At 40.1% G+C, this 27,570-nt stretch overlaps 1 protein-coding gene across 1 annotated transcript in view; it reads left to right on the top strand.

Moving 5' to 3' along the window:
• The window catches only part of vegfc (vascular endothelial growth factor c), a 96,777-nt gene that overhangs the window by 51,306 nt on the left and 17,901 nt on the right, over window positions 1–27,570 (top strand). The window contains exon 4 of the mRNA XM_049481400.1: window positions 11,744–11,883. Within this exon, the coding sequence (XP_049337357.1) occupies window positions 11,744–11,883 (140 nt within the window). The remainder of the gene's footprint in view (window positions 1–11,743; window positions 11,884–27,570) is intronic.

Raw genomic sequence — 27,570 nt, 5'->3', positions numbered from 1 at the left:
CGCCTGTAGCATTATCCTGTCCCAGTAACTCTGAAATGGGCCTCGACGAGGCATCATGCCAACTACTTCTTTGTGTTTGGAACATTCATCACACGAAAGGGCTCGAGTGATGGTGGTAACGTCATTATTTGTATCCCTCACAGTTTTGACAACGGACACTTTAACGGTAGAATTTCTAGATGTGCCTGTTTTTGAACGGGTGATAATTGGGCTTTGGTACACGTGAGTTTTATTACGCTTTCTCAATTGAGAATTGCATTGGGGTCTATCTTCATCGTCCTCTTCATCTAATGGATATCGCAGACTTGCTTCACACATTTTGTTGTTAGAGATCTGACCGGTTTTAGAGAGCTTTGTAACAACTGCAATATCCTCATCCTCACTATCATCTGTGGTCCTACTCATGCCAGTTGAGCTAACTGCAGCTTCTCTAATGGCTGCTACGGGGAAGCCTGCATTGTTGCAGTAATCTTCCAGTGTGGAAGTGTAGCGCTTGTCTAAGTTCAGTTTTTGTCTGAGTTGTTTGATTTCAGATTCCATTACCTCACTTTGTCTTGCCCAGCTATGTTTTTCATAATCAAATGCGTCAATTTGTGCCCTCAGCTTTTCGATTTCTGTTGAGCGCATTGTCTCTAAGCTTTGGATGTTGTTTAAAACACGCTCACCTTCGGCTATTGTTTTTAAATCATTGCGTCTAAGCAACCATACAATTGCGGCAGGGAGATCACGAAATTTACTTTTATGTTTTAGTTTGACGCCTTCTGTGCAATACCAGTCAAGGATTTCGCTGTTATCCAACCTTAAATTTACACCATGGTCGCGCAAACGAACTAGGGTCTGGTGTAGTTGATCGCCACATGTTTCCATTAATTCCTCATCTACACTCTCATATCCCTGTCTTAAGTGTTTCTTGACTGAAAGTTTTCCCCCCATCGGATTTCTACGGTCTCCGATCTACCAATGGATATACCGATCCGTTCTACTGTATGTGTCTATATGGGGTGCAATTAAACTCTCCCTGAAGCTGAGAAAAGAAAAAGGTTGTACTCACCAGAACAGCTTGAAGAAAAGAACCAGTTCAAACCTCATCGCGGGTTGTGCCGGAATAACGTTGATCACTTGCAGTCCTTGCAATTCTTGTGATATCACGTCGGGGTCACCACTTTGTAAGGGAGGCGACAACAGGCCTATGCCTTGTCCTCCTAATGCGTATTCCGTCTAACCGGTACTTTTAGATGAGACTTAGGTGAGACACTAATTTAAACTAATCTGACTCCATTTATAATTATCAACTAGGTAAAGATTAACTGTTAACTATTAATAGTAGCACATCTACTAAGATTAGAGTCTATCTAATGAAACTAGGTCTTGTTAAATAGTTCAGTGATAGGAGATATGGGCATAAAAGCTAGACACCAATACTACATAACATGTGAGAACAGCCTGATACCTGGGTTGAGATGTTCAGCGGTCCAGAACTTAGTCTACACTAGCGGTTACAGAACATAACACTCAATCTTATCTATTTCCCTCAGAGGTTAGAGTGTGGCATAGCCAACAAAACTACATAACATGTGAAAACAGCCCGGCACCTAGGTTGAGATGTTCAGCGGTCCAGAACTTAATCTAAATTAATAGTTACAGGACATAACACTCAAACTTCATATTCCCCTCAGCGGTTAAGAGCTTAGTATAGCACCCAGTGAAACTCACTATATAACTATGAAAGTCTAGAAACTTAAAGAATCTCAGACTACAGACCTCTTTGGCTCCTAGGCTTACTAGGAAAAAGACTCAACAAAGTAATTGCTACAGATTAACAGTTAGTGGTTTATTGTGACCTTAATTGACATATGTAACAATGTAACAATATTCCTAAAGTAATCTAAAGACAGATCTAAAGATAACAGTTAAGAATAGTGCACAGTACATTTGAAATACAATGTTGTATGGTATATTTGAAGTGATGGTTACATGCAGAGCATGGGAGGTCTCATACTACCAGACAAACTCAGCGAGTAGGTCTTTGTGCTTTCCTTAAATATCCAACCAGAACATTACACCTCAAATTTACATTGAGATTGGAATTTGGCACTATTTACCGACTATCACCACCATTTGTTCATCATGGCCTTTGATCATCACGGGGCAATCCTAAACCCATCAGGAGCAGGAAGGGGAGTGTCTCTCCAGAATGGAGACATTTCTCCCAAAGTTCAGAGATGTTTTATTAAGGTTATCTTTAACATTTCTTCATTGAGACCATTGTACTTCTCACACTGAGACCATTAAAATGATACCAAACACAAAGACATTCACATTTCATATTAACAAGATACATTTCAGATCCAGCATTTAAAAAGATTCTTCAGCTCAGTAGACATCCTCAAGCAAGATGGTCAGTTGCCCTTTGGCCCCATCTTCAAGCAAGAGGTGTCAACTGCCCTTTTGGCCAGGCTTCATGATTTTCATTTGATTAACAACACAATGCCCGAGGTGAGGAGCGGAGGTGTGCAAGGTGAGGAGCGGAGGTGTGCAAAGACAATTAGGGTACCCCATGGAATAGCCTTACAGCAGCCTTAAATACAAAATACATGATGAGCATAACCCGGAACTTCCTCAGAACACAGGTGAATCTGAGCGTCGGAGCGTAACGTGATTGGGCGAAGGAGAGCGACTGACGGTGACGTCATAAATCATAGGATTCTGGGAAATGGAGTCCGGTAGTGTGAAAGGAGAGCGCGGCGGCATGACAAAAAGCTGTCAGTAAGATATGAAGTGCTGTAAGATTTTGTGTTTGATAATAAAACACAGTGGATCAACACCAGCAGATGATTAGCATGTCTCTCCAAACCATCACTGATCATCAGTAAATTTTACATTTCATTTAAAGTAAATCAAGGGAGCAGAGTCTGGAGGAAGAGTGGAGAGACGCACAGTCCAAACTGCTCGAGTTCTAGTGTGAAGTTTCCACCAATCAGTGATGGTTTGGAGAGACATGTCTGTCATCTGCTGGTGTTAATCCACTGTGTTTTAGTATGTATGTATGTATGCTGACTTGATATAACTCTTATGGAGGTGTGGATTTTATTTTCCAGCAGGACTTGGCACACTGTCCACACTGCCAAAGGTACCAATTGGTCTTATAGTCCTGAATTTCCTGAGATACAGATTGTTTAAAGTTTTTCATTGGCTGTAAGCCATAATCATCAACAATAAAAGAAATAAATGCTTAATGTAGATCACTCTGATTTTTTTTAGATGCACCTGTAGTTGTTGTGATGTTCGCATTGTTCTACTGATTTTCAGAAGGAGTTTGACACTTTGCAAGCTAAAGTGCTGACCACACTTACATATGAACATAAACTTTAGTTGAGCAGCGTGTAGAAATAGACGCAATATCACTTACAATACAACTTAAACTGGATATACTATACATACTCCACTTTTGTGTGCTTTTGTATTTCCACTTGGGTCTAGACTGCCCCTATAAAACACACCAAGCATGATATGAATCCGTCCATCCGTTTTCTGTGTATCACCTAAAAGAGTTTGTTGTCAGAAATCGTTTGCTTCTATGAGCCGTTTGTATGCTCCTCCCTTATTCTGACATCACAATAAGGGAACCTGCATAGAACCACCCTGGCATCACCGCTCACTCAGATCACACAGTAAACAGCAGGATTAGCCACCAGACTTCGTCTGAGGGAGGGATCTGTACCTACTGTCCATGGTAAATATCTAATTTTGGGGCCTTATTTATTTGGTGCAGGCTCGATATTTAATTTTATTGTATCTTTTTCTTCCGTTTCTTAAATTAAAAACTTTAGATAAATATGTATGTTTAAATGGGTTTTTGAAGGATTTTTTTTTCCAAATTTGTTTAGTTTCTATTCTAAAAAATGTGGGTTGTTTAAGATTTCTGTTGAAAGCTAAGAATGCTGCTTGAAGCTGCTATTTTGGAGATACCAGACTTGAGTGTTTAGCTCAGTTCATCAGGATTAAATTCCATTCCTGCAAACCAGTGCAATAAGAGCAGAACTCCTGAATTTGTGATTATTTTTATATCAGACTGAACTCATCTCTGCAGTTGCAGCAAGTTCAAACACGGCTCTGCAGCTCCCTGTGTCCTCCCTCTGACTCCTGCTGCCCCTCGCTCAGAAACGCTGGAGGAAAAGCAGACCGCACAGGCATTAGCGCACCGCACACGGGTCTGTCCGTGTGTTAAACTCTGATTTACAGCACACAGACACATCAGCAGGTCAGATACGAGGTCACAGCACTGAATTATTAGTGGGTACCTCCCCCCTTTAATTGCCCAATCATTTGGGTGGGCTGACCCCAGAGGTTACGTAGGTTCCTCAAGTGAAGAATGGAAGTCAATCTGTCACTCACACTCTTTTTATTTATTATATAAATTAAAGCACTTAAAAATGATTTAGGATAGATTCATGCACTGCAAAAAAATCCATTGGCAAAAATCAATGTAAATTAAGACATGTAAATATGTGCTTATATTAAGCAAAAGATCTGCTAATAGGGTGAGCAATTTTTTCTTTGTAAGATTTCTTTAAAAATATAAAAATGTAATCAAGCAAAAATCCCCCCTAAATTGGACGTAATAATCAGAATAACTTGATTGCACATTTTTTTGAGCTTATTTTAGTTCAAGTTACTTAAAATAAGGTGAAAATTCCAAGTTAAAATAAGAAAAAATAAAAAAAATCTAACAGTGCTTAGCAAGATAAAAATAAGATTTATTGCTTTAAAATTAGAAAGTTAGTTTTTTGCAGTGTGGAAGTAGGTGTAAATACTTTTGATGTTCAGATTTAGATGTTAGTATGTTAATATACATACTAAATAAACACCATATATACATTCTTTATATAACTAACATTTACACCAGCGTGCTAAAAGCAATGTGATAGCAGTGTACAAATTGATCAGGAAGAGTTACTACAGGGGACGACGTGGTTTGGGATAACTTAGAAATGTAAAGTTACGTTTTTCTAGTAAGTGAGGCTGAACACTGACCAACATGCTCATGACAAGGCAGAGTGAATTATAGGAGTTAGAGCAACAAGCCCTAATAAGGTCTAAAAGGGTATAGCTGCTTTGTTATGCTATACTATTATCATTAAGTCAGTGACATTTAAATTTTAATTGTCTTAAATGACAATATTATCGTATATCCCAATTATTTCTGAGATGACATATCGTCCACAAAAAATGCTACCGTGACAGGCCTAGTCCAAACATTTTGACATTCTAATAAATTCTTTTTTTTTTTTCAATTTGTGTAAAAACATTACATCCTTACTCTTAGTAAATCTATCTTAATATAAAAGTGTGTAATAGTCCAGCGAGCTCCCCGTTTTAATTTCTTCTCCCTGTATCTCTGTGAGTCAGATGTTCGACACTTGCCAGACACCTGTGTCAGGTTAAGCAGTTCCCTGTGTTACAGCGCCAGTGAAGAGAGAACGGACAGTTTAAATGCAGCTCCGGTTTCATCTGAGCCTCCATCTGCATCTGCTCCAGACGATCTGCAGACCCAGCAGACTGTAAATACAGAGCCAGGCTCTTTTATTACCACGAGACGTGCAGGACTGCTTTTACTGAGGGAGCCGGTGAAGACCTGTCTCTGTAAAACTGTTACAAGTGGATACTGTGAAGTGTGTGTGTGTGTGTGTGTGTGTGAGAGAGAGAGAGAGAGAGAGAGAGAGAGAGAGAGTGTATGATATGAATAAACAGTCCGATGTGTGATAGTACTGTCGAATATCCTGATATTGATGCAAAACATGATTAAAATTAAAATCTTGAATTAGTTTAAGCTTCTTGAAGCATTTTTAGCACTTGGTTTAACTGCAGTCATTTTTTCCAGGATTAGAAATACTTGGTGTGAGCGTTCACTGTGGACCTCTACCTCACTCTGCCTCACTCTACTTCACTCTGCCTTGCTCTACCTCACTCTAACTCTCTTTACATCACTCTATCCCTCACTCTACCTCACTCTACCGTACACTGTAAAAAATAAAAACGTAAAAAAACGGTCAAATTACTGGCAGCAGCGGCTGCCAAACAAAAACCCTAAAATTAAAGTAAAATACTTTCATTCATATGAAGTGCAAAACCAGTAGATTCACATGCATTTTCATTAAAGGTTTCACATACATACACCAGTATTTTACAGTTTTTCAGAGCATATTTACAATTAAATTTCTTCAATAAAGTGATTTTGATTAACGTTCTGCAGGGAAACACTGTTATTTTACCTTATTTTTTAACTAACTATTGTCTTTCAAGTTGTGAGCTTTATGATTAACAAATTAATGTGTATTTGACTCATTCAGTGACATTCAGTGACATACTGTATGATCTTTTCAGAATGTCTTTATTAACAGGCTCTCTGCTCATTTAAAGCAATAAAAAGTGCTCAGAGAGTGAAACCACTTATATTAGCACAGTCTAAAACCCAGCCAGGTGGATAAAACTGCTATGAAACTACATCATGGTGAGCCCTCTAAACTGAACATCTAATTAACATAGCCACGCCCCACAGACAGTTGTTTTTTTTAGGTATATTTTCTTTTACATAAAAGAAAGAAAAAAACGTTTTATTTCTATGGTTATTTTCTGTATTTTTTTTAACAATGAATAAAAAATAAATAAATAAATAAACCTTACAATTATGAAGAAAAACACTGAGTTGTTGGGAAAGAAATAAACCTTTAAATAATAACACACACATATAATTACATATAATAATAAGTAATTTTACATACATATCTATATAACTTAAGAACATGGAAAAATACCATAAAAATAATATAGCAATATAGCCCTAAAAATAAGAGTTTTAACCGTAATCTCTCATTAATGTCATAATATGTAAAATTAGAACAGGGGCTTGTAATTAACAGAAAATGTCTGTAATTTGACAGAATTAGACTGCAGTAAAAGAAAAGGGATAAATAGTGTAAACATTTAGAGTTATTTTCTGTAAAAATAGGATTTTTTTTTACAGTGACCTCACTGTACCTCACTCTGCCTTGAGCTACATCACTCTTACTGTCTCTACTTCACTCTATCCCTCACTCTGCCTTGCTGTACCTTACTCTACCTCACTTTACCTTACTCTACCTCACTTTACCTTACTCTACCTCACTTTATCCCTTCCTCTGCCATAATTTACCTCGCTTTACTCTTTCTTGCTGTACATCATTCTTAACTCTCTATACCTTACTCTACCTCACTTTGCCTTGCTTTACCTCACTCTACCTCACTTTATCACTCATTCTCCCACACTATATCTCTCCCTGCCTCACTCTAGTCCTTGCTCTGCCTCAGTTTTTTCTCTCTCTGTCTTGCTTTACCTAAGTTCATCTAATTTGATCTCATTTTACCTTGTATCCTTTACTCTACCTCACTCTACCTCGCTCTGCCTTACTCTACCCCTCACTCTATCTCACCTTACCTCGCTCTGTCTTGCCCTCTAACGCACTCTACTTCGTTTTACTTTGCTCTAGCTCACTCTAGTTTGCTTATTTTAAGTCTCACTCTACCACACTATACCTCACTTTACCTCCTTCTACCTCACTATACCTCACTTTACCTCCTTCTACCTCACTATACCTCTTTCTACCTCACTCAAATCTTCACTTTACCTCTCCCTGCCTCACTCTATCCCTCAGTCTGCTTTACTCTATCCCTCACTCGCTCACTCGACCTCGCTCTGTCTTGCCTTCTAACACACTCTTCTTCATTTTAATTTGCTCTGTCTCACTCTCGTTTGCTCCACCATACTCTACCATGCTTTACCATACTCTACCTCACTCTGCCTCACTTTTCCTCTATGCTACCGCCCTCTACGTTGCTCTTAATATAGCAGCTCTTTTTTCTTGCAATAATGATAAAATTAAACACAAATGTATCGCACAGCCCTAGTGTGTGTGTGTGTGTGTGTGAGTTGGTTAAGTGTGTGTAAAATTAAGTGCTTCCCAGTAGCAGAGCCCTTCTAACTCACTCCCTTGTCCACTCAGATGACCTCATGTGTTTGTGTTTCTATTGTTCTTGATTAGCAGTAGGAGCTAATGGGCCTTTAGAGAGCACTCCTCGCCTCCACATTGTCAGCCTGGCCTGTTTAATTGGGGTTGGCTGCAGCCCGTTTCTTCTGACATTGTATACCTGTTGTCAATAGTTCAGTGTGTGTGTGTGTGTGTGTGTCTGTGTGTGTGAGAGCCCAGCTCTTTGACGTAGGGGAAATGCAATGACAGCCCCCCCCCACAGAAAGACATGGAAGAACTGGGTGTTAAGGTCAGCATAGAACATCCTATAATAGGAATAAGAGTGTGTGTATGTGTGTGTGTGTGTGTGTGTGTGTAAAGGATTTGTCCAGAGCTAAAATGGAGATTTTGGACATTGTGGAGGTTTTGAGGCTCTTTGCAGGTTGAAGAATTTGTTGTGCTGCCAAATCCATTTGGAGATGCTGAGCCTCTCCTGCCTTGGTACTAAGCCTTCCAGACAAAGGCCTCATTACGCTGGCAGTGCTGGTGTAGGCGATAAGGGAAATACATGCATTCATTTCTCATATTTAATGCTCACTGGTTTAAGATTTTGATATTTCTCTTCCCACTGGATTCAAAGCCTCACATCCTATCCTTACATGAAGTCAGAGATGAGGGAGGAGTGACTGTCAAAGCGCATCTCTTTTTTTAATAATTACATTTTTTTCCCATTTTCTCACCAATTTACACGGCCAATTACCCAACCCAATCATTAGGACTCCCCCTATCACTAGTAGTGCCCCAACACACCACGAGGGTTAAGAAGACATGCACATGCTTCCTCTGATACATGTAAAGTCAGCCACCGCTTCTTTTCGAGCTGCTGCTGATGCAGCTTTGCCGAGCAGCATTACAGCGCTAACGCTCGGAGGAAAGCGCAGCAACTCGGTTCTGATACATCAGCTCACAGATGCCCTGTGCTGCAGACATCACCCTAGGAGTGATGTGGGGAGAGAGCGCCATCATTGACTATCCACCAAGTTTTATTACTGTCCATTGATTCATTATGGGTGCAACTATTTTTTTGATGGCTAACATAATCTCATTGCTATCTTACACCCAATCAACAGTCTATTTACACGCCTTGCACCTGTGCTGTTAAAACAGCCTTGGAGTTTTAACTCAACAATAAACAGAATAAAGAATAAAATATCATTACTGTGTATTTTCACAGTGTGAACGAGCAGGTCAGTTTCCTCACAAAGCGCTGCACTGTTTAGATACGAACGCGCCAAAGTCAGAGCTCACCTGCCTCTTAAAGGGAATGACAACTGGCACACTGATTGGTTTATATTTAACATTACGTCCCAAAACACACCCATGATTAATTAACACCCCACTTTTCAAAATATCCAAAATTCTTGTTTGTTTGTGTCACACTTGTTGTTGATTTTTCACAAAAAAAAAAAAATACAATTTTATTTCTTTATATTTGAAGCCTGAAATGTGTCGAAAGGTTGAAAAGTTCAAGGGCTGAATACTTTTGCAAGGCACTGTACATCGCTAAAATAGGGCCCTTAATCATGATACACATTTTAGTTCATATTGTCTGACCTGGGCTGACATCTCCCACAGTCCTTGAATGATCCACAACCTTGAAAAAAAGGTTTTAGATTCTTTTTTAGAACGTTTGTCATAACTGGACGTCCTCTTGTCTTTATTTGGTCAAATAGCATTAGCTTTCCTGCACATTTCCATGTTTGTCCTCACATTGCTTCCCTCGTTCCTCCGCTGTGGAGCTCTGTAGCTCTGCAGATCTGTATCCAGCTCTTTAGCAGCAGTAGTAGTAGCAGCTGATGGTCTCTGTGTTTGAGTTTGTATCTGTATCGAGTATCAAGTGTTTATTAAACACATCTATTCTGATGATAAACTGAAAAAGCACATTACATCAGAGTTCACTTATTTGTTGTTATCAGTGGGGGGTTATGCATCATATAGTGGCATGCAATAGATTCGAGACCTCTGGCTTAAATACACAGAATGTCCAAATGTTTGTGGACAACCAGCCTAATTAATGCATTCAGCTACTTTTAGTTGCACCCTTTGCTGACACAGATGTTTAAATATTTGTCTGATCACGGGATATAGAGGGGTATGAAGTTCCCCAGTCCTGAGCTGTGGAGCACTGGAACTCAACCGTGTTCTCTGGAATGATTGATGGTGCTTCATCCAATACCTTTGTCATTCTCATGACAGAATGCAATAAAATCCTCACAGCAATGCTCCAGAATCTTGTAGAGGTATGACAGAATAAACGAAAACAGGATTAATTTTCCATATTACTCTTGATTTCAGAAGAAACAATCAACGAACAAGCGTCCCAATACTTTTGTTCATATGACTTTATTTCCAAAAGGTTTAAGGGTAAAGACTAAACATTTTATTAATATTTTAAGCAAGATAACTTTTTTTATTCTAACTTTAAACAGCTTCAATAAAACAAGAAATAAAAGATGGCTAAAGCAAAATGTGTACGTGTTAGTGGTTTTAGAGCATGTTTAGAGGTCTAGTTTTTCTAGGGATATTTTTCCTCCATTTTTTCTGTAAAGACCACAGCAAAACCCTTCAGTGTGCACCTGTTGAGGTAGTCCATAGTGGATTTTGAGCTGTTTTTAGGATCCAATATTCTGTAAGATCCAGTACGCTCTTTATATTTAGCTTTTTGTTGCCTGCTATTTTAAATTCACCAATCCACAACACTTTCTGTGAAAAATTACTCTTTGGAGGTTAGTCTTGTTAGCATTGTTTGTTAGCTTTGCTGTGTTCTGATACTCACTGTACTGGGCTGAGTGATGCACTTTTAAAAGGGTTATCTGGTTATTTTTTTTTGATACTCACTATACTGGGCTGAGTGATGGACTTTCTTGAGAGAGGGGTATCCGGTTAGTGTTCCGATGATACTCACTATACTGGGCTGAGTGATGGACTCTCTCTTGAGAGGGGTATCTGGTTAGTGCTCTGATACTTTACTGGTCTGAGTGATAGACCCTCAATTGGGAAATCTGATTAGTGTTCTGATGACACTGTACTGGGTAGAATGATGTACTCTCGAAATCTGGTTAGGGTTGTAATACTCACAGTGTTGGGCTGCGTAATGGACTCTCAAGAAGGTTGTCTGGTTAGTGTTCTGATGATACTCACTCTACTGGGCTGAGTAATGGACTCTCGAGAGGAAAGTCTGGTTAGTGATCTGATGATACACACTGTTCTAGGCTAGGCTGAGTGATGGCCTCTCTTAAGAGAGGGGCATCTGGTTAGTGTTCTAATACTCACTTTACTGGGCGAATTAATGTACTCTTGAGAGGGGTATCCAGTTAATGTTCTGAACTCTTAATAAAGTTTTCCAGTTAGTGTTGCCTACAGAGCAAAGATAATTGTACACGTTTTGCAGATATAAGTCAGATTTGGTAAAAATTGCCAGACTGGCTCAATACATGCAGCAACGTTCCACGCTGGCATTAATGGGCTTCAACAACTGTGAAGAAATATTGCCATCTAGCAGTTGAATGTTAAATTGGCCAATGCTAAAACAAAGCAGATCAATACTTTCACCTCTAGAAGAGAACAAAAATATGACACTAGTCTTGCTTGACATTTTCAGAACAGTAGTTTTAGTTTTACCCATTTGTCTCTCTTTTCACTTTTTACACTAATTTACAGTCTTTCTTTTTTTTCACCAGTTGTTCGAGATCACAGTTCCAGTGAAACAGCCGCCGAAACCAGTCACTATCAGCTTCGCCAACCACACCTCCTGCAACTGCCTGTCCAAGCTGGATGTGTACAGACAGCGGCACTCCATCATCCGACGAGCACTGCCAGAGTAAGATTCATCCTCTCTTTTATCTTCTTCTTCTTCTCTTTGTCTTGTCTTGTCCAGGCTGTATCACTATCACCTTGTTTCATTATGAGAATAATAAATCAGACCGGAGTGTACTGGCACAACTTATCAGATATCTGCACTATGGTTTTTGAAGTGATGGTTGAAACAGTTCCAGTTTTTTTATTAGTGTAAGTGTTGATAATGGATGAAGATGGATGAGGCTGCAGGTTGTGATGGATCCACTGTAGGGTAATATCAGCAGAAGGTCAGATCTCACACTTAGACTCTGCGTATTTACTCTACACTTCTGAAGTGTGCTTTGGCTCCTGGAGCTCGGCTTGGAGTCTAAAGGAGGAGATTGATGTGTGTGTTTTGGAAGTGGAAGGGCTGAATGGCGTACAGTAGCACTCACACACACAATAGACTTTTAAATTGGCTTGCTTGGTGTGGCCACCCATTGTTGTATCCTCTGGAGAGCTTCCTGTTCATGTGTTACTTCTGGAACGCAGTAAAGAGTGGAGAACTCCCAATAGACCGGTGTGATGAAGTTACCATATAGAGCTCAAACTTAATGAAGTGAAAGACGGTCATTAATGTGTTTAGTCACTGCTTTCCAGATGATGAAGTGCAGATTTTTTACTTAATGATTTTGGCTTACATTGATTGTTTTAAATGTCATTGCTTCAAAAAAGTGCTGGGTAGTATTTACAATGAATGTGTTGAATTACACAGAATTTCAGTAAATAGAGTGGTCCAGCGGTTTAAAGTGCTGCCACCTTGATCGGGAGATTGCTGGTTCGAATCCCGGTCATGTAGCTTGCCCTGAAAGAACACAGTTATCCTTGCTCTCTCTGGGTGGGTAGAGTAGATGGCGCTCTCTCTTTCCCCTCATCACTCCTAGGGTGATGTGGATCAGCACAAGGCTGCATCTGTGAGCTGATGTATCATAACCAAGTCGCTGTGTTTTTCTCCAAAGCGTTAGCGCTGTGATGCTACTCGGTAATGCTGCATCAGCTGAGTAGTTCAGGTAGTACAGAGCATTGTTGTGCTCTGTTGTTAGATTCCATTGTGCACTGATTGGATAAAAGTAAACTTTTCCTTCACTCAGAATTTATAAAAATAAGAAAGTGTTTTTTACATTATGAGAGTTGTTCTAAAATTGGATTTGACCAAATCACAATATACTAGTGCATCTCAAAAAATTAGGGCATCATTGAAAAGGTACTTTATTTCAGTATGGTTTACAGCCAATTAATTAACCCAAAAATCAGTACCTCAGAAAATTAGAATATTATATAAGAACAATTGTTACTTTTGGCAGAGTGGGCAGTGTGCCAAGTCGTGCTGGAAAATGAAATCTGCATCTCCATAAAAGTTGTCAGTAGCAGAGGGAAGCATGACGTGCTGTAAGATTTTGTGGGAAAATAAAACTGCACTGACTTTAGACTTGATAATAAAACACAGTGGATCAACACCAGCAGATGACATGTCTCTATCCAAACCATCACTGATCATCAGTAAATTGATTTGATTACATTTCATTTAAAGTAAATCAAGGGAGCAGAGTCTGGAGGAAGAGTGGAGAGACACACAGTCCAAACTGCTCGAGGTCTAGATTGAAGTTTCCACCAATCAGTGATGGTTTGTGTTAAATCTAATGTTAAATCTTCTCTAAATGCTGTAGATTATATGGTCTTGCCATGAGCAACTTGGCGAGTGGTCAACCTCCCTCACAAGGTAACACCTCATTCCCCAGCTTTTGTCATGTCTTTGCTAAATGCTAAACAGGTGAAAGTTCAAATAATCAGACAGGCATGAAAAGCCAGTACTGTGATAACAGTTAATATATTGTGAAATACATTGTAAGGGCCACACTGCTGCATATTTTACAGTTATTACTCATCTGTAAGCGATCAGGAATTGTTTAAAGATGACGATACGTCAGAACAGAATGAACTAGACGCCGTTCTTCATTCCTATAGAGTCTGATGATCAGAGAACATCTGTAAGACTATAGAACATTAATGCTCCGACCTAAAGCTGTGGAAATCACAACCACAATCTGAAGGAGATTACGCTGAGGGTATGTAGCTTCATTTACTGGGTTTGTGGATCTTGGAACAGCTTGGCAGTTCTGAGCACATGCGAATGTGGAGAAGATGTAAATCTCTGTGGCCACCTCAAGTACTGTCTGGAGTTCTGAGCCAAACTGCTCTTACTGTTATTCTTTAAAAAGAGCTTAGTGGTTGAGGTTGAGGTGAGGTTATCATCAGTCTCCCAAAACATGTTGGCTCACAGAAAATACTGAGAGCATGCTTTAAATATATATATATATATATATATATATATATATATATATATATATATATATATATATATATATATATATATATATATATATATATATGTGTTATTTAGTCCTAAAATTAACCAGTCTGGACAAAAAAAATCAATCTAATTTTTAAATGTCAGGGTAGGGTGGCCAAAATGAAAAAACAAAGTGATGGGAATAAATGTTGTGTTTTGTCAGGATGTGTATTGGAAAGAAATTGGTGGTTACAGGAGTTTCGCAATATATAACAATACTGTCAGCAGGGTTTAAAGATATACATATTAGGGCTGCACAATATATATCGTTTAAGCATAGTCATCGCAATGTGTGCATGCTCAATAATCACATCACAGGACGTGCCATGTCACATAAGGCAATAAATCAAACACGTCATGTTGCAATGTTTTGATTCTTGACAATAGAAGTAGATACACAGTTCTGTCTCTGTGTGACAGTGTGTGACAGTGTGTGACAGGCTGCTGCTGCCTGAGAAGCAGGAGTGGGCGGGGGGTTGGGCCTCCATCTACATGGTTGGGCACATAATTGTAAACACACGTGTCGAACACTGTGCACCTTAGTCCAGTTACAGCTAAATTCACACTTTTAATCCCAGAAAAACACTTATTTACCTTTTAAAAAGCCACTGATTAAACGGCCAATTGCTGTTGTTTTGCTGTTTTCCTCGAGTTTTGAGTGCTTGGCTCTGACTCAGCTCTTGATTGGTCCGGACATGAGACAGAGCGCGGTTGGTGGCGGGGCTGGTGATGCCATGGGCCCTGCATTGTTTAATATTGGGATAATATTTTGCCGAAAAAAAACCATTTGCAATATAAATGTTTTCCAATATCGTGCAGCCCTAATACATATACTAGTGCATCTCAAACAATTGTCTCTTTAAACCATCACTAATTGGTGGAAACTTCACACTAGACCTCAAGGAGCTTGGACTGTGAGTTTCCTCACAGCACTTCATGCTTCCCTCTGCTGATAACTTTTATGGAGATGTGGATTTTATTTTCCAGCAGGAAGTGGCACACTGCCCACACTGCCAAAAGTACCAATTGATCTTATATAATATTCAAATGTTCTGAGATACTGACTTTTTTTTGCCACTGCTGATGCATTCTGTCTGTGTCAAAATTTGATAAATACTGTGTATCGTGAAAATGTGTTTTATATTTTAACCATTTCACCCAGCTCTATCAGCATCCATTTCTCCTCCCACTTTTATCCAACTATTCCCCTTTGACCTCCTTTAGGGTCTGTCAAAAAATGTTTTGCTTTCCATGTCCTCAATTGCTTGTATACCTCATTTTTTGTAAGTCCCTTTGGATGAAAGCATTCGCTAAATGCTATATAATGTTATGTAACATGCCACAATTAAAAAATATATTGTGATATATATTTTGTCCATATCGTCCAGCACTGCAAACAAGTGTAATTCTCAGCGCACTTTTCTGTGCTGCGTTTCATGGCGATCCGTGCAAACACAAACACAGAGGCACAGTAATGCAGTTTGACATTACGCACGCTGAGTTTAAAGACTGTAAAATAGACTGAGAAACAGTAATGATCTGTTTTACATCAGCGACTCTCTGAAGCTCGGCCTCCTCTTCATCGCCGCGCTGTTCCTCAGCACGCGCTCTGTAAATGTTTATCAGCATGCATTTACAGTTTGCGTTATAGCGTGGACACGACACGTCAGCGAGCGCTGAAACGTCTCAGAGCCACAAACACGGAGAAAAGTCTGCTTTTCAGTCTGAATGCTGCTGCGTGCTGAAGAACGTAACAGAACCAGGCGGAGAGCGATGGATCCCACATGGGCTTCAGTGCAGCCAGCTTCTCCCCGCACTACTCTGAGACCTGGCAGAGGTGGAGATGTTGATGTTTGTGCTGATAGATAGTGATGAGTATCTCAAGGATAAGGAGCCCAGACAAACCCGGGAGAAGAGGAGAAGACAAGAGAAGAGTGTTTACAGGGTCTTATTTCAGCTCGTCATCACTACTTGTTTTTTTGTGTTTCGTAGCTTCGTGCTTTTTTATGTACATGTTGTTGATTGTAGTGTGTGTGTGTGTGTGTGTGTGTGTGTGTGTGTGTGTTACATCACTGATGAAGCATGCACTCGCTAAGAGCTTCCAGAAGCTATAAACCTGAATCTGAGAGCACAGCTAAACAGCTACTGACTGCGGATCAGATATTAGCATGTAGCGTCTTTAGCTTGTTGTGTCTCCCACAGAATTCAGAATGATAATCAATACAAGCCAAATGCAGGACTTGAGTGGATTAAGTATTTTAATGTACATGTAACAGCTAGGGCTGCAGCGATTATTCGATATATCGTCATTAATCGTCAATTAGTGGCACTACACAAATTACTGGGGACAAAAACACAGCCTGCATCTCCAAAAGTGCCGAATCACAGCAAAAATGTACATTTCCTCACTAAATATTAGCACCTTCCACATTCAAATGACAATGTTAAAGACATTTAAATGGCATTTAAATCCCACATTAAGCTATCTCCTATTGTTTTGAACCAACAGTGAAAGCTAGAAACAGGAGCCGCACCCACAGCAAGCAGAGAGGGAGGGCATGGCAGAAATAATCGCTGACTAATCGGTTAATCTGAAAAATAATCGGCAGATTAGTTGACTACTAAAATTAGTATTAGTAGCAGCCCTAATAGCAGCAAATTGCAGCATTGCAGTGATTAGCATGGTGGTGGTGTATGAGGTGTTAGTGAGGGTTGAGCTGGTGGTACAGTGAGTGGATCAGATACAGCAGTGATTAGCAGTGATTAGCATGGTGGTGGTGTATGAGGTGTTAGTGAGTGTTGAGCTGGTGGTACAGTGAGTGGATCAGATACAGCAGTGATTAGCAGTGATTAGCATGGTGGTGGTGTATGAGGTGTTAGTGTGTGTTGAGCTGGTGGTACAGTGAGTGGATCAGATACAGCAGTGATTAGCAGTGTTTAGCATGGTGGTGGTGTATGAGGTGTTAGTGAGGGTTGAGCTGGTGGTACAGTGAGTGGATCAGATACAGCAGTGATTAGCAGTGATTAGCATGTTAATAATATTGTCAATAATAGTCATAAATCGACTTGATTTATTCCTCCCAGCATCATTCCCAACAAACCACAGGCCTGCCCAAACAATGACCCCCCTCCCTGAGTCTGTCTGATCTGTTTAGAGCTGTATATTCCAGCATTCCAGCATTCCTCTCAGTTATACTGCACATCAGAGAGCGAGAGAGTGAAGAGGAGAGTAAAAGAAAGAGAGAGAGAGAGAGAGAGAGAGAGAGAGAGAGAGTAAGAAGAGGCATGGTCCCTCTGTGAGGTGTCCCGTATCTGCGCTGAGCTTAAGAAGAAGCAGATGTGATTTTGGGGGGTGTTGAGCAGTGAGTGTGTGGAAGTGTGTTATATGTTGTTTTGCTTTGCTGGACACACACAGGCTTCACTTCCCCCATTCCTATCATACCATCACACCACTGGGGACAGCATGCTATGCAAGTGTGTTTGTATGTGTGTGTGTGTGTGTGTGTGTGTGTTTGTGTGCCAATGTCTGTTTGTGTGTGCTAGCCTTCAGATGCTATTATAATTATTGAATACTGTGATCATTAACATTTGACCTGCAAAAGTCATTTAAGCCTAGGACCCTTCTAGGACCATCTAGGACCCTTTCTGGCCCAAATGCTTGGCTTACATATGGGGCGAATGCTGCATGTGCCAACACCCTGGTTGCCAACTATAATATGGTTATTGATCCATGCCACTTGTGTTAACACCCCGGTTGCTGAGTATAATATGGGAATCTACTCGAGCTACTTGTGCCATCACCCCAGTTGCTGAGTATAATATGGGAATAGACCCAAACCATTTGTGCCAACACCCCTGTTGTTGAGCATTATTTGGAAATTGGCCTAAGCTGCTTGTGCCAACACCCTGGTTGCTGGCTATAATATGGGAATCAGCCCAAGCCACTTGTGCCAACACCCCAGTTGCTGAGTATTATATGGAAATTGGCCTAAGCTGCTTGTGCCAACACCCCGGTTGCTGGCTATAATATGGGAATCAGCCCAAGCCACTTGTGCCAACACCCCAGTTGCTGAGTATTATATGGAAATTGGCCTAAGCTGCTTGTGCCAACACCCCGGTTGCTGGCTATAATATGAGAATTGACTTGAATTGTTTGTGCTAACACAGTGGTTGCTAAGTATAATATGGGAATAGACCCCAACCACTTGTGCCAACACCCCGGTTGCTGAGTATTATATGGAAATTGGCCTAAGCTGCTTGTGCCAACACCATGGTTGCTGGGTATAATATGAGAATCGACTCGAATTGTTTGTGTTAACACAGTGGTTGCTGAGTATAATATAGGAATCGATGTGAGCTGATTGTGTCAACAACCAGGTTGGTGAGTATAATATAGGAATCAACCCCATCCACTTGTGCCCACACCCTTGTTGAAAAGTATTATATGAGCTGCACTGTAAACTCAAAGAAGGCGGTCTGAGACACATTTGGTCTGGGAGACAAAGGCAGAATCACAATTAAAAACTGTTTATTTGTTACAGGACCCACTGCAGCTTTCTACTGCAATGCTGCAATAAAAATTACTAAACAACCTCCCTCCAACTGCGGTGCTAAATGATCTATATGAGCAGAATCAGCCTGGAGGAGAAAGAGGCCCAGACCACGCTCTGCACCTCACCAGCACGTCGCTTTCACTTTCTACTGTTGATTCCTTGCTTTTAAAAACAACAGATTCAGTACTTTGTTATTGGCGCCCAGGCTGCTTTCACATTCCTGCTGATTCCTATCTGTTCTACTAGAAACGTCTCTGCTGCAGTCTGTGCTGTGTGCTAACGGCTCAGGCACCTCAAGGTGCCAGCAGTGCCTTCCAGTGAAGATTACGGGTCATCAGAGCGGTTATCAGCACAGGGAGAAACACTGTGTGTGAGCCACGCTCTGAACACCGTGTGTGTATGTGTGTGTGTGTGTGGTGCTACGTGGTAATGTCACATATCAAAGTGCTGGGCTGTTATCACGGCTTTTGCAATGCAACGAGAGAGGACTGGGAGCAATTACGGGGAGCTGGCAGGGGTTCTGGCACTTTCACTCTCTCTTTTTTCTCTCTCTCTCTCTTTCTGACTTTCTCTCTCACTTCATTGTTTGGACTGAGAGGCAGTGAGTCACTACCTTTGGAAAATAACGCTTTTCCATGAGGATAAACAGTTAGTAGGCAGGGTAGGGGATCTGAACAGCCTCTAGCTCTCACCTAAAATGACATCTGTCTCAAAGATTTGATTGACAGACAAGCTTCAACCTTTTATTTGTGTCTCTTTCAAATTTTACCTTTTAATAAAGTGTTAATGCAATAATATTACAGTCCTCACATATGGCAAAAAAGAACTTTAAGTACTCATCTAAAGAAGTAAAAAAACAAAAAAAACGAATTTGTTTGGATTGTAAGACGCACTGGATTATAAGGTGCATTAAGTGACATTAGTAAGGATGCCTACTTCGAAGTGAGCAAGGGTGTCACCATGTTTCCCTTTTAATGGTGAAGCTGGGGGAAGCGCCTAAATAAACAAAACGGTTATTCTTAAAAACTAATTTTCTTTCAAAGTCTATCAAGCGATGGATGTTAATCTATACAGATTTATCTCCTAAAAACTATTTATTATTAGAGTTGAGCTGCAGTCGAGTTGCGGTTGCGTCATCTCGGTGGTTCAGTGTAAGGTGGTTACAACTGAAAGTTTTAGTCAGTTGGGTGTTTAGTATCATCGCAAGTCTTGAGACTCGGCTCACGCAAATACTGATGAGAAAAATGTCAACAACCAATAGGAGGAGAGCTACGGGAAGCCACAAGGCAAGCACAGGAACGTTTCCAATCACTCAACCAGGGTCGTGTCCACAGTCTACAATGTCTTTTTTTTTTCTTGAACTGCGCACACCAAGGGAGCTGTGTACACACCAAGTGCTACTGTTTCTGCTCCACTGTTAAACAGCTTCTCTTTCTGTTAAACTACACCAGAAGCATAATGGGAAATAAGTTCCAAGTCTTGTAAATAGTGACCCCCAAAATCTTAGCCTGTGAGTAAAAAGTCTGTGACTAGTCTTTAGATCTGAGAGGGAGTCAGACTTTAGTCTGTTAAAAATCTTTTCAGAGACTTTTCAAAAGTTGTGTAGTGTATGGACAGCTTAAGGGTGAGTTTTCAGTGAAGTTTCTCCAGCACTAAGGCTGGGTGCAGCAGCATTAGCATTAGATAGTGCTAGAATTCTGAGTGCTCTGGTAACCCAGGGCGCTATCAGCTAGCAGTACATCCCATGTAGCATGTTTTAACACAGCAAACACACATAATACAGTTCCATATACTCACCTCTGAATGGCAAAAGAGATAGCGCTGCGGTTAACGGCTAATGCTAATGCTGCTGCATCCAGCCTTAGTGCTGGAGAAACTGCACTAAAAAAACTCACCCTTATAACTCTGTACTTCAGCAGAGTGGCTTTACTGCTCCTTAATAACTGACTGGTAGAATTCATGTTGAATTTTGGGAAAATTAAAGGATCATAAAGGATCAATTAAAGGATAGTCAGAAAACGGCAGGTTTAAGTTCATTTTTGCACTTGCAGAAATCAGTATATACATATTTAGGGCAATTAACTAATTCAATGGTTAAAAAAAAAAATGTCTTCTGTTCCACACCATAATACACCTGTTAGTTGGAAGAGTGGGACAAAATAACACTGGAATAAAATTTAAACCATCTTCAATGCTAAAACTTTTAAAATTTTTAAACAAACATTAAATAATCGTGCTTGGGTTTACAATGTCGGCAATCAAAAAAAAAAAAAAAAAGTTAGTGTACAAACCTTTTCTGATTTGGGGTTGAAGATGTAATATAGTGGTTGTGTAGTAGGATATCCACAAATGCTTTAAATTGTTCTTTAACCACTTTACCTTTTTTTTTTTTTTTTTTTTTTACACATATCTTAAGCTTTATTTTTTTGTGAGTGTTATGTAGTCATTTATGCTGAGGGGCTTCCACACTGAGCCCACCGCCCCTGTGTGCACCTGGGGAGTCATTTACATTTAGCATATGGAAAGTGGACATGCTTATACTATACCCTCAGCTCTGCAGATGTAAATCAGAGTGTAGGTATGGTGTAGGTGAGAACCCGTGAGCAGCTCTAATATCTAACAGATGAGCCGTCTGAACAGAACCGCGCGGCCGCGGGAGCGACGCTGCTGCTGATGCTGCAGATTCTGCTGCAGATTCTGCTGCGATGCTCAGCAGTAGAACAGCATTAACAACAACATGCGCTGCAAATTAGCCAGGCTTATAGATCTTCTCTCGGACGCCTCGCCGCTCTAAACGGACGCGCCTGGTTCGCGTTAGGTAAGGTGGAAGTGCACGTGTTACTCATCAGATCAGTTGTCCGTCACCTCCCGTAGCCCGTGTCATAAGTTCCTCTCGCTACGTAGGAATGTGTTGTCTGATTAAGTCAGTGAGTGTGCGGTAATTGGAAACACATTGGGGATCTCGCCCACGTGTAGCCCACCGCTGAACCGTTCCGGGGAGACGCTGGCAATTTGTTTTATTTTATGGTGCAGTTTGCAGACTGCCTGGATGTGTTTTTCCAGATTGATGAGTTGAAATCATCAAGTAATCATCCCCACGTTTATACTTTTACATTAGGAGTAAATGCAGTTAGAAAAGTCAGAATGGACTCTGCGCTTTACAGTGCATTGCACAATATAATGGATTTCTGACTCGGTCCAAGGAAATGGAGAAATGTTATTGTTGCCACATATTTGTAGCCCCAAGCAGGGCTGCATGAAATGGGCAGAGTACCATGTTGCAATCATATTGTATTACATGTATTGCATGCAGCAGTATGGGACTTGTCATTGGGCCAGTGCCATTACCCAGTATTTCTTGCAGAAGATGATGATTTCAACTCCCTTAAACGTCATCACGTTCCTCTAGAAATAATCCTCAAATTACATTTAATTTAATGTAATGTAAATGAATACTGAAGTCAGAAGCCAGACTATGAAGGAACACATAAGGAATCATGCAGTAACTTCAAAAGGTTAAACAAAGCAAAAAAAAAAAAAAAAAAAAGCTTTTGTCTGGGGCTGGTAACTCTGATGAATTACCTGAATATCCTGTACAGCAGAGGAAACTCTTGCTCTTTCTTTCCTGGGGCAGTCCTGATGAATGCAAGTTTCATCATCATAGCGTTTTTGATGGTATTTGCGACTGCATTTGAGGATACATCCATAGTTCTTGAACATGCCAAAACGCTTTTTAAAGAAACAAAAAATATCTTGGGTTTACAATGTCTGTAAACAAATAAAGGTCAAATAAAGTATTTGTAGGTGTAATGTAGTGTGTAGTAGGATATCCACTCTAATGCTTAAAATTATTCTTTAAGGGATGCCATAGTACATCCACTTGAACTTATGAACTTATCCTGTGCAACATAGAAAACGCTTTACAATTAATGTTTTAAAGTTTTAAAAGCACCTTTTCTGGATAAAATACCACAATTATTTAAGTAGAATTGGTCAAAATCTGATAGAAAAACTGTGCAAAGTCCAGGGTATTCCAGTGCTGTCATAACTACACAGCATCATTTAAAACTTGGCCTGTCACAATAATAATAATAATGTTTTCAGTATTACTGTACAATACGTGGCCATAACCATTTTTGCTGATCTCAGGGTTGTCCATTGTGTTTCCTATTCCAAGCTGGTCTATGTCTTATCTAAAATGCGCACAGCATTTTAGTGGATAAATTGGAGCAGCCTGGTGGCCAATCTTCATTAATTGCACATTGCACAAGTAAGAGCAGAGTGTGAAGGTTCAATTAGCAGAGTAAGAGCACAGTTCTGCTCTAAATATTGCAATGCACACAACATTATGGGTGACATACCAGAGTTCAAAAGAGGACAAATTGTTGGTGCACGTCTTGCTGGAGCATCTGTGACCAAGACAGCAAGTCTTTGTGATGCATCAAGAGCCACGGTGTCCAGGGGAATGTCAGCATACCACCAAGAAGGACCAACCACATCCAACAGGATTAACTGTGGATGCTGTAAGAGGAAGCTGTCTGAAAGGGATGTTCGGGTGCTAACCCGGATTGTATCCAAAAAACATAAAACCACGGCTGATCAAATCACGCAGAATTCAATGTGCACCTCAACTCTCCTGTTTCCACCAGAACTGTCCGTCACCACAATCAATTATTGTGCTCTAAAACCAGGTGTTTCAACAACCCCTGTACACTTTATATATTAGTATTATTATTGGCTGCTCTGTATTTAACTGTGTAATTTGACTTGCTTGAAGCAGGGCTTGAACCAGTAACCTTGTCAGTGCTAGGTGAACCCTTTAGGACAGGCAGTAGTTGGAATTATACTCCCTAAATCAAGAAAGGGAAAAAGGCGGGAAAGGAAAGCAAAGTAGACACCAAAAATGGTGTGACTCAAACAAAAAATCAGGTAGAACTAATAGAAATAAAACGACTAAATGAACAGACCTCTGCAGCAAAAGGAAAACAAGAAGAACTTAGGTTTTGTTTGTTTTATGTGATCTTTTCTTTTTTTGCTTTCTTTCGAGATCTCTCACTTCACTTTTTTGTTTTCCTTTCTTTTGGGAGCTCTTTTTACTTTTTTTGCTTTATTTTCAGTTATTTTCGTGTATTTTCTTTTCTTTTTTATCTTCTTTTTAAATCTCACTCTTTATTTTTTTTTTGCTTTCTTTGGGTTCTTTTCTTTTTTCACTCTTTTTATTATTTATATATATATATATATATATTTTTTCCTCTCTTCAAGACACACCATACCTTACCGGTCACCCCTCTACCAAGGTGTGACAGGTTGTGCTGTCTACCATGACCTTATATACCAGTTCCTACAGGTGTGCCTGGTTTGCACTGATTGCCCCTTGGAATTCTGGGATTTGTAGTTTCCTTGAGTAACAGTGAATCTCTATCTTTGCCTTTTGTGCTGGCAGCTGGCATTACAGGCCAACCCCTTACAATACAGGGATTTTATTATGTGTTTCGATAAAAAATACATTGTCAATCTAGTGTAGGCCTGCAATAATGATCTCTTTTTGTAGGTAGTCGACTAACCTGTCGATTATTGTTCTGATTAATCAGCTAATCACTGATTATTTCTGCCATATCTTCTTGTTTCTGAGGGTATGGCTCCTGTTCTTAACCTTTTTTATCACTTTAAAATGATAGAAACACCAAAACTGGACTTTAAATGTGGAATGCGCTTCCATTTATTATGTAAATATATTTATTCTAACGAATAGGAAATGAGTGAACAGCCCTTCCCTGTTTTGTTTTCTGTCCCCAGCACTTTGTGTAGTGAATTGCAGTTATAAATTAAAGATTAGTCGATTTTTAAATAAAATTGTCTATTTTGTTAACTAATCATTGCATCCCTAATAGTAATAGTGCAGTCATTTTAAAAAGTGTTATTTTATATGTTGTACTTTGTTTTACTGTTTAATTTAATTTGTTTCTTTAATTTAAGCATTTTATATTCAAATTCCAGTGGCTAAATATGCTTTAAAGCTGGGCAACTGTGTTATTTTGCTATTATTATATTATGTCATCATTGTATCAATGGTAGAAATAGTGTTTATCACATTTTTTTAGGGGAAATACATTGTCCTAAAAAAATGTGCTTTCATGATAGCCCTATTTAAAACTCAAAGCAAGCAGGAGACTTGTAAGTAAGGCCAACAATCACTCTGAAGGAGCTGCAGAGATCATTAGCATTAAGGAAAAGGAAAGTCATCATATTATAAAAGGGTATGAAGACAATCATTCTCATTTATATCAAATCCTTCAGCATCTCACCCATTCTTCAAAAGCCTTCATGATGTGACCCCACATGACTGCCTGGTCCTCTCTGGTCGTACATCACCCGCTGAGTTAGGTGCTGAGTGCAGAGCGGGGCGGGGCGAGGACGGACAGGACTGAAGAGAAAGTTACACATGAAGACGCCGTCCTTTAGAAGTCTGCCCCAGGTCATGCCAACTGCCCCTGACCTCTGACCTCATGGTGAAGGGAGATTAATGAGGGTGAACCTGTAACTCGAGCTGTTACATCCGATCATGTTCTCCGCCGGGTGTGAACGCTTCCTGCACACACACACACACACACACAGTCTCACACACACACACACACACACAGTCTCACACACACATACATTCCAGTGTTCATTTTGACAGGTGATTTTGATTTCTAGTCTTTTAACTAAAATGTATAACATATTACTCACATTTAACTCATTTACTTTTTACCATTTTTGTGGTTTAACTATTTCATTTTGTTATTTTGACATTAATATTTATTGGTAACTTGTATGAAATAAATAGTTTTAGGTTTTCCTATATATTTAAGTTATGCTGACTTTAAAATGTTTAAATGCAACTAAGCTATAAAAAAGTGAGACAATTAAAACCAATAAAGTTTTATTAATTGCACTGAAGGAGAAATCTGGTGTAAAATGGTATCTGTGGTGCTCTGGTGTCTGCATGGGTTGCTGTGGTATCTACATGGGTTTCTGTGGTATCTATATGGGTTTCTGTGATATCTATATGGGTTGCTGTGGTATCTGCATGCCTGGGATGTTGTGGTATCTGTATAGGTTTCTGTGGTATCTGCATGGGTTGCTGTGGTATTGTCATGGCTAGGTTGCTAAGGTATATATATGCCTGGGTTGCTGTGGTATCTGTGTGGGTTGCTGTGGTATCTGCATGCTTGGATTGCTGTTGTATCTGTATGCCTGGGCTGCTGTGGTATCTGTATAGGTTGCTGTGGTATTCGTGTGTTGCTATGGCATCTGCATTGATTGCTGTGGTATCTGTATGGGTTGCTATGGTATATGCACAAGTTGCTGTGGTATCTAAGTGCCTGTGTTGGTGAGGTATCTGCATTCCTGGGATGTTGTGGTATCTGTATGAATTGTTGTGGTATCTGCATGCCTAGGTTGCTGTGGTATCTGTATGGGTTTCTGTGCTATCTTCATGTCTGGGTTAATGTGGTATCTGCATACGTTGCAGTGATATCTGTATGGATTTCTGTGGTATCTGCATGATTGGGTTGCTGTGGTATCTGTAAGGATTGCTGTGGTATATGCATGCCTGGGTTGCTTTGGTTTCTGTGTGGGTTGCTGTGGTATCTGCATGATTGGGTTGCTGTGCTATCTGCATGTCTGGGTTAATGTGGTATCTGCAGGAGTTGCTGTGGTATCTGTATGGATTTCTGTGGTATCTGCATGATTGGGTTGCTGTGGTATCTTCATGCCTGGGTTGCTGTGGTATCTGTAAGGATTTATGTGGTATCTGCATGCCTGGGTTGCTTTGGTTTCTGTGTGGGTTCCTGTGGTATCTGCATGATTGGGTTGCTGTAGTATCTGTAAGGATTTATGTGGTATCTGCATGCCTGGGTTGCTTTGGTTTCTGTGTGGGTTGCTGTGGTATCTTTATGCGTGGCTTTCCCGTGGTATATTCATACCTGGCTTGTTGTGGTATCTTCATGCCTGGGTTGCTGTGAATTTCTGGGGTATCTGTAGGCGTTAATGTGGTATCTGCATGAGTTGCTGTGGTATCTACGTGCCTGAGATGCTGTGTTATCTATATGGGTTAATGTGGCTCAGTGTAAGGGGCAGTTTGTCTGTTCACATTATGTAGTAACACTGTGTGCAGTGTTTAATTTGTACATTGTTCAGTTTCTGTCCTCTTTGTTTTTACTGTACTCTTTAGATTAGAGATCATGTGTAGAAAGGAAAACGGCAGGAAACACTGCACCTTTTCTAATTTCATTCTTTCTTTTTCCTGTTTGAAAGAAAAGGCTTGTTTGCTCTGAGCTTTTTGGGGATGAACTCAGAGGGGGGATTACCACTGGAGCGCTGTGAAGACAGAGCATCATTAATCTCTACTGGAGCTGAGCTGGGTTCCTGTTTTAGCGCCTTGAGTGAGGAAATACCAGTGGCTTTAGAGTGTTTGAGTGCATGTTTATGTGGTTGGTGTAGTTTAATGGGTGAAAGCACTGCCTTCCGTAATGGCAAACTGGGGTTTGGTTCTTCTGCTGGACGAGCCCACCATAATACACCAATAAATGAGAGTCCTTGGGCAAGATTCTTAACTCTGCATCCTTCTACCTGTGTAGCATGATTTACATGTATGCTACATATGTCTCAAAGATGTTTGAAGATGTTCATTGTAAAGGAAACTATTGCTACCTGTAGGTCTGTCATGATATTTTAGCATTTTGTATGAATGTTTTAACTCTTATCATATTGGTCAGTTTTTCCA

Source organism: Astyanax mexicanus, chromosome 7 (assembly GCF_023375975.1).
Source record: "Astyanax mexicanus isolate ESR-SI-001 chromosome 7, AstMex3_surface, whole genome shotgun sequence".
Lineage (NCBI taxonomy): Eukaryota > Metazoa > Chordata > Actinopteri > Characiformes > Acestrorhamphidae > Astyanax > Astyanax mexicanus.
The sequence above is the reverse complement of the archived record's forward strand: the minus strand, read 5'-3'. Positions and strand labels throughout refer to the sequence as shown.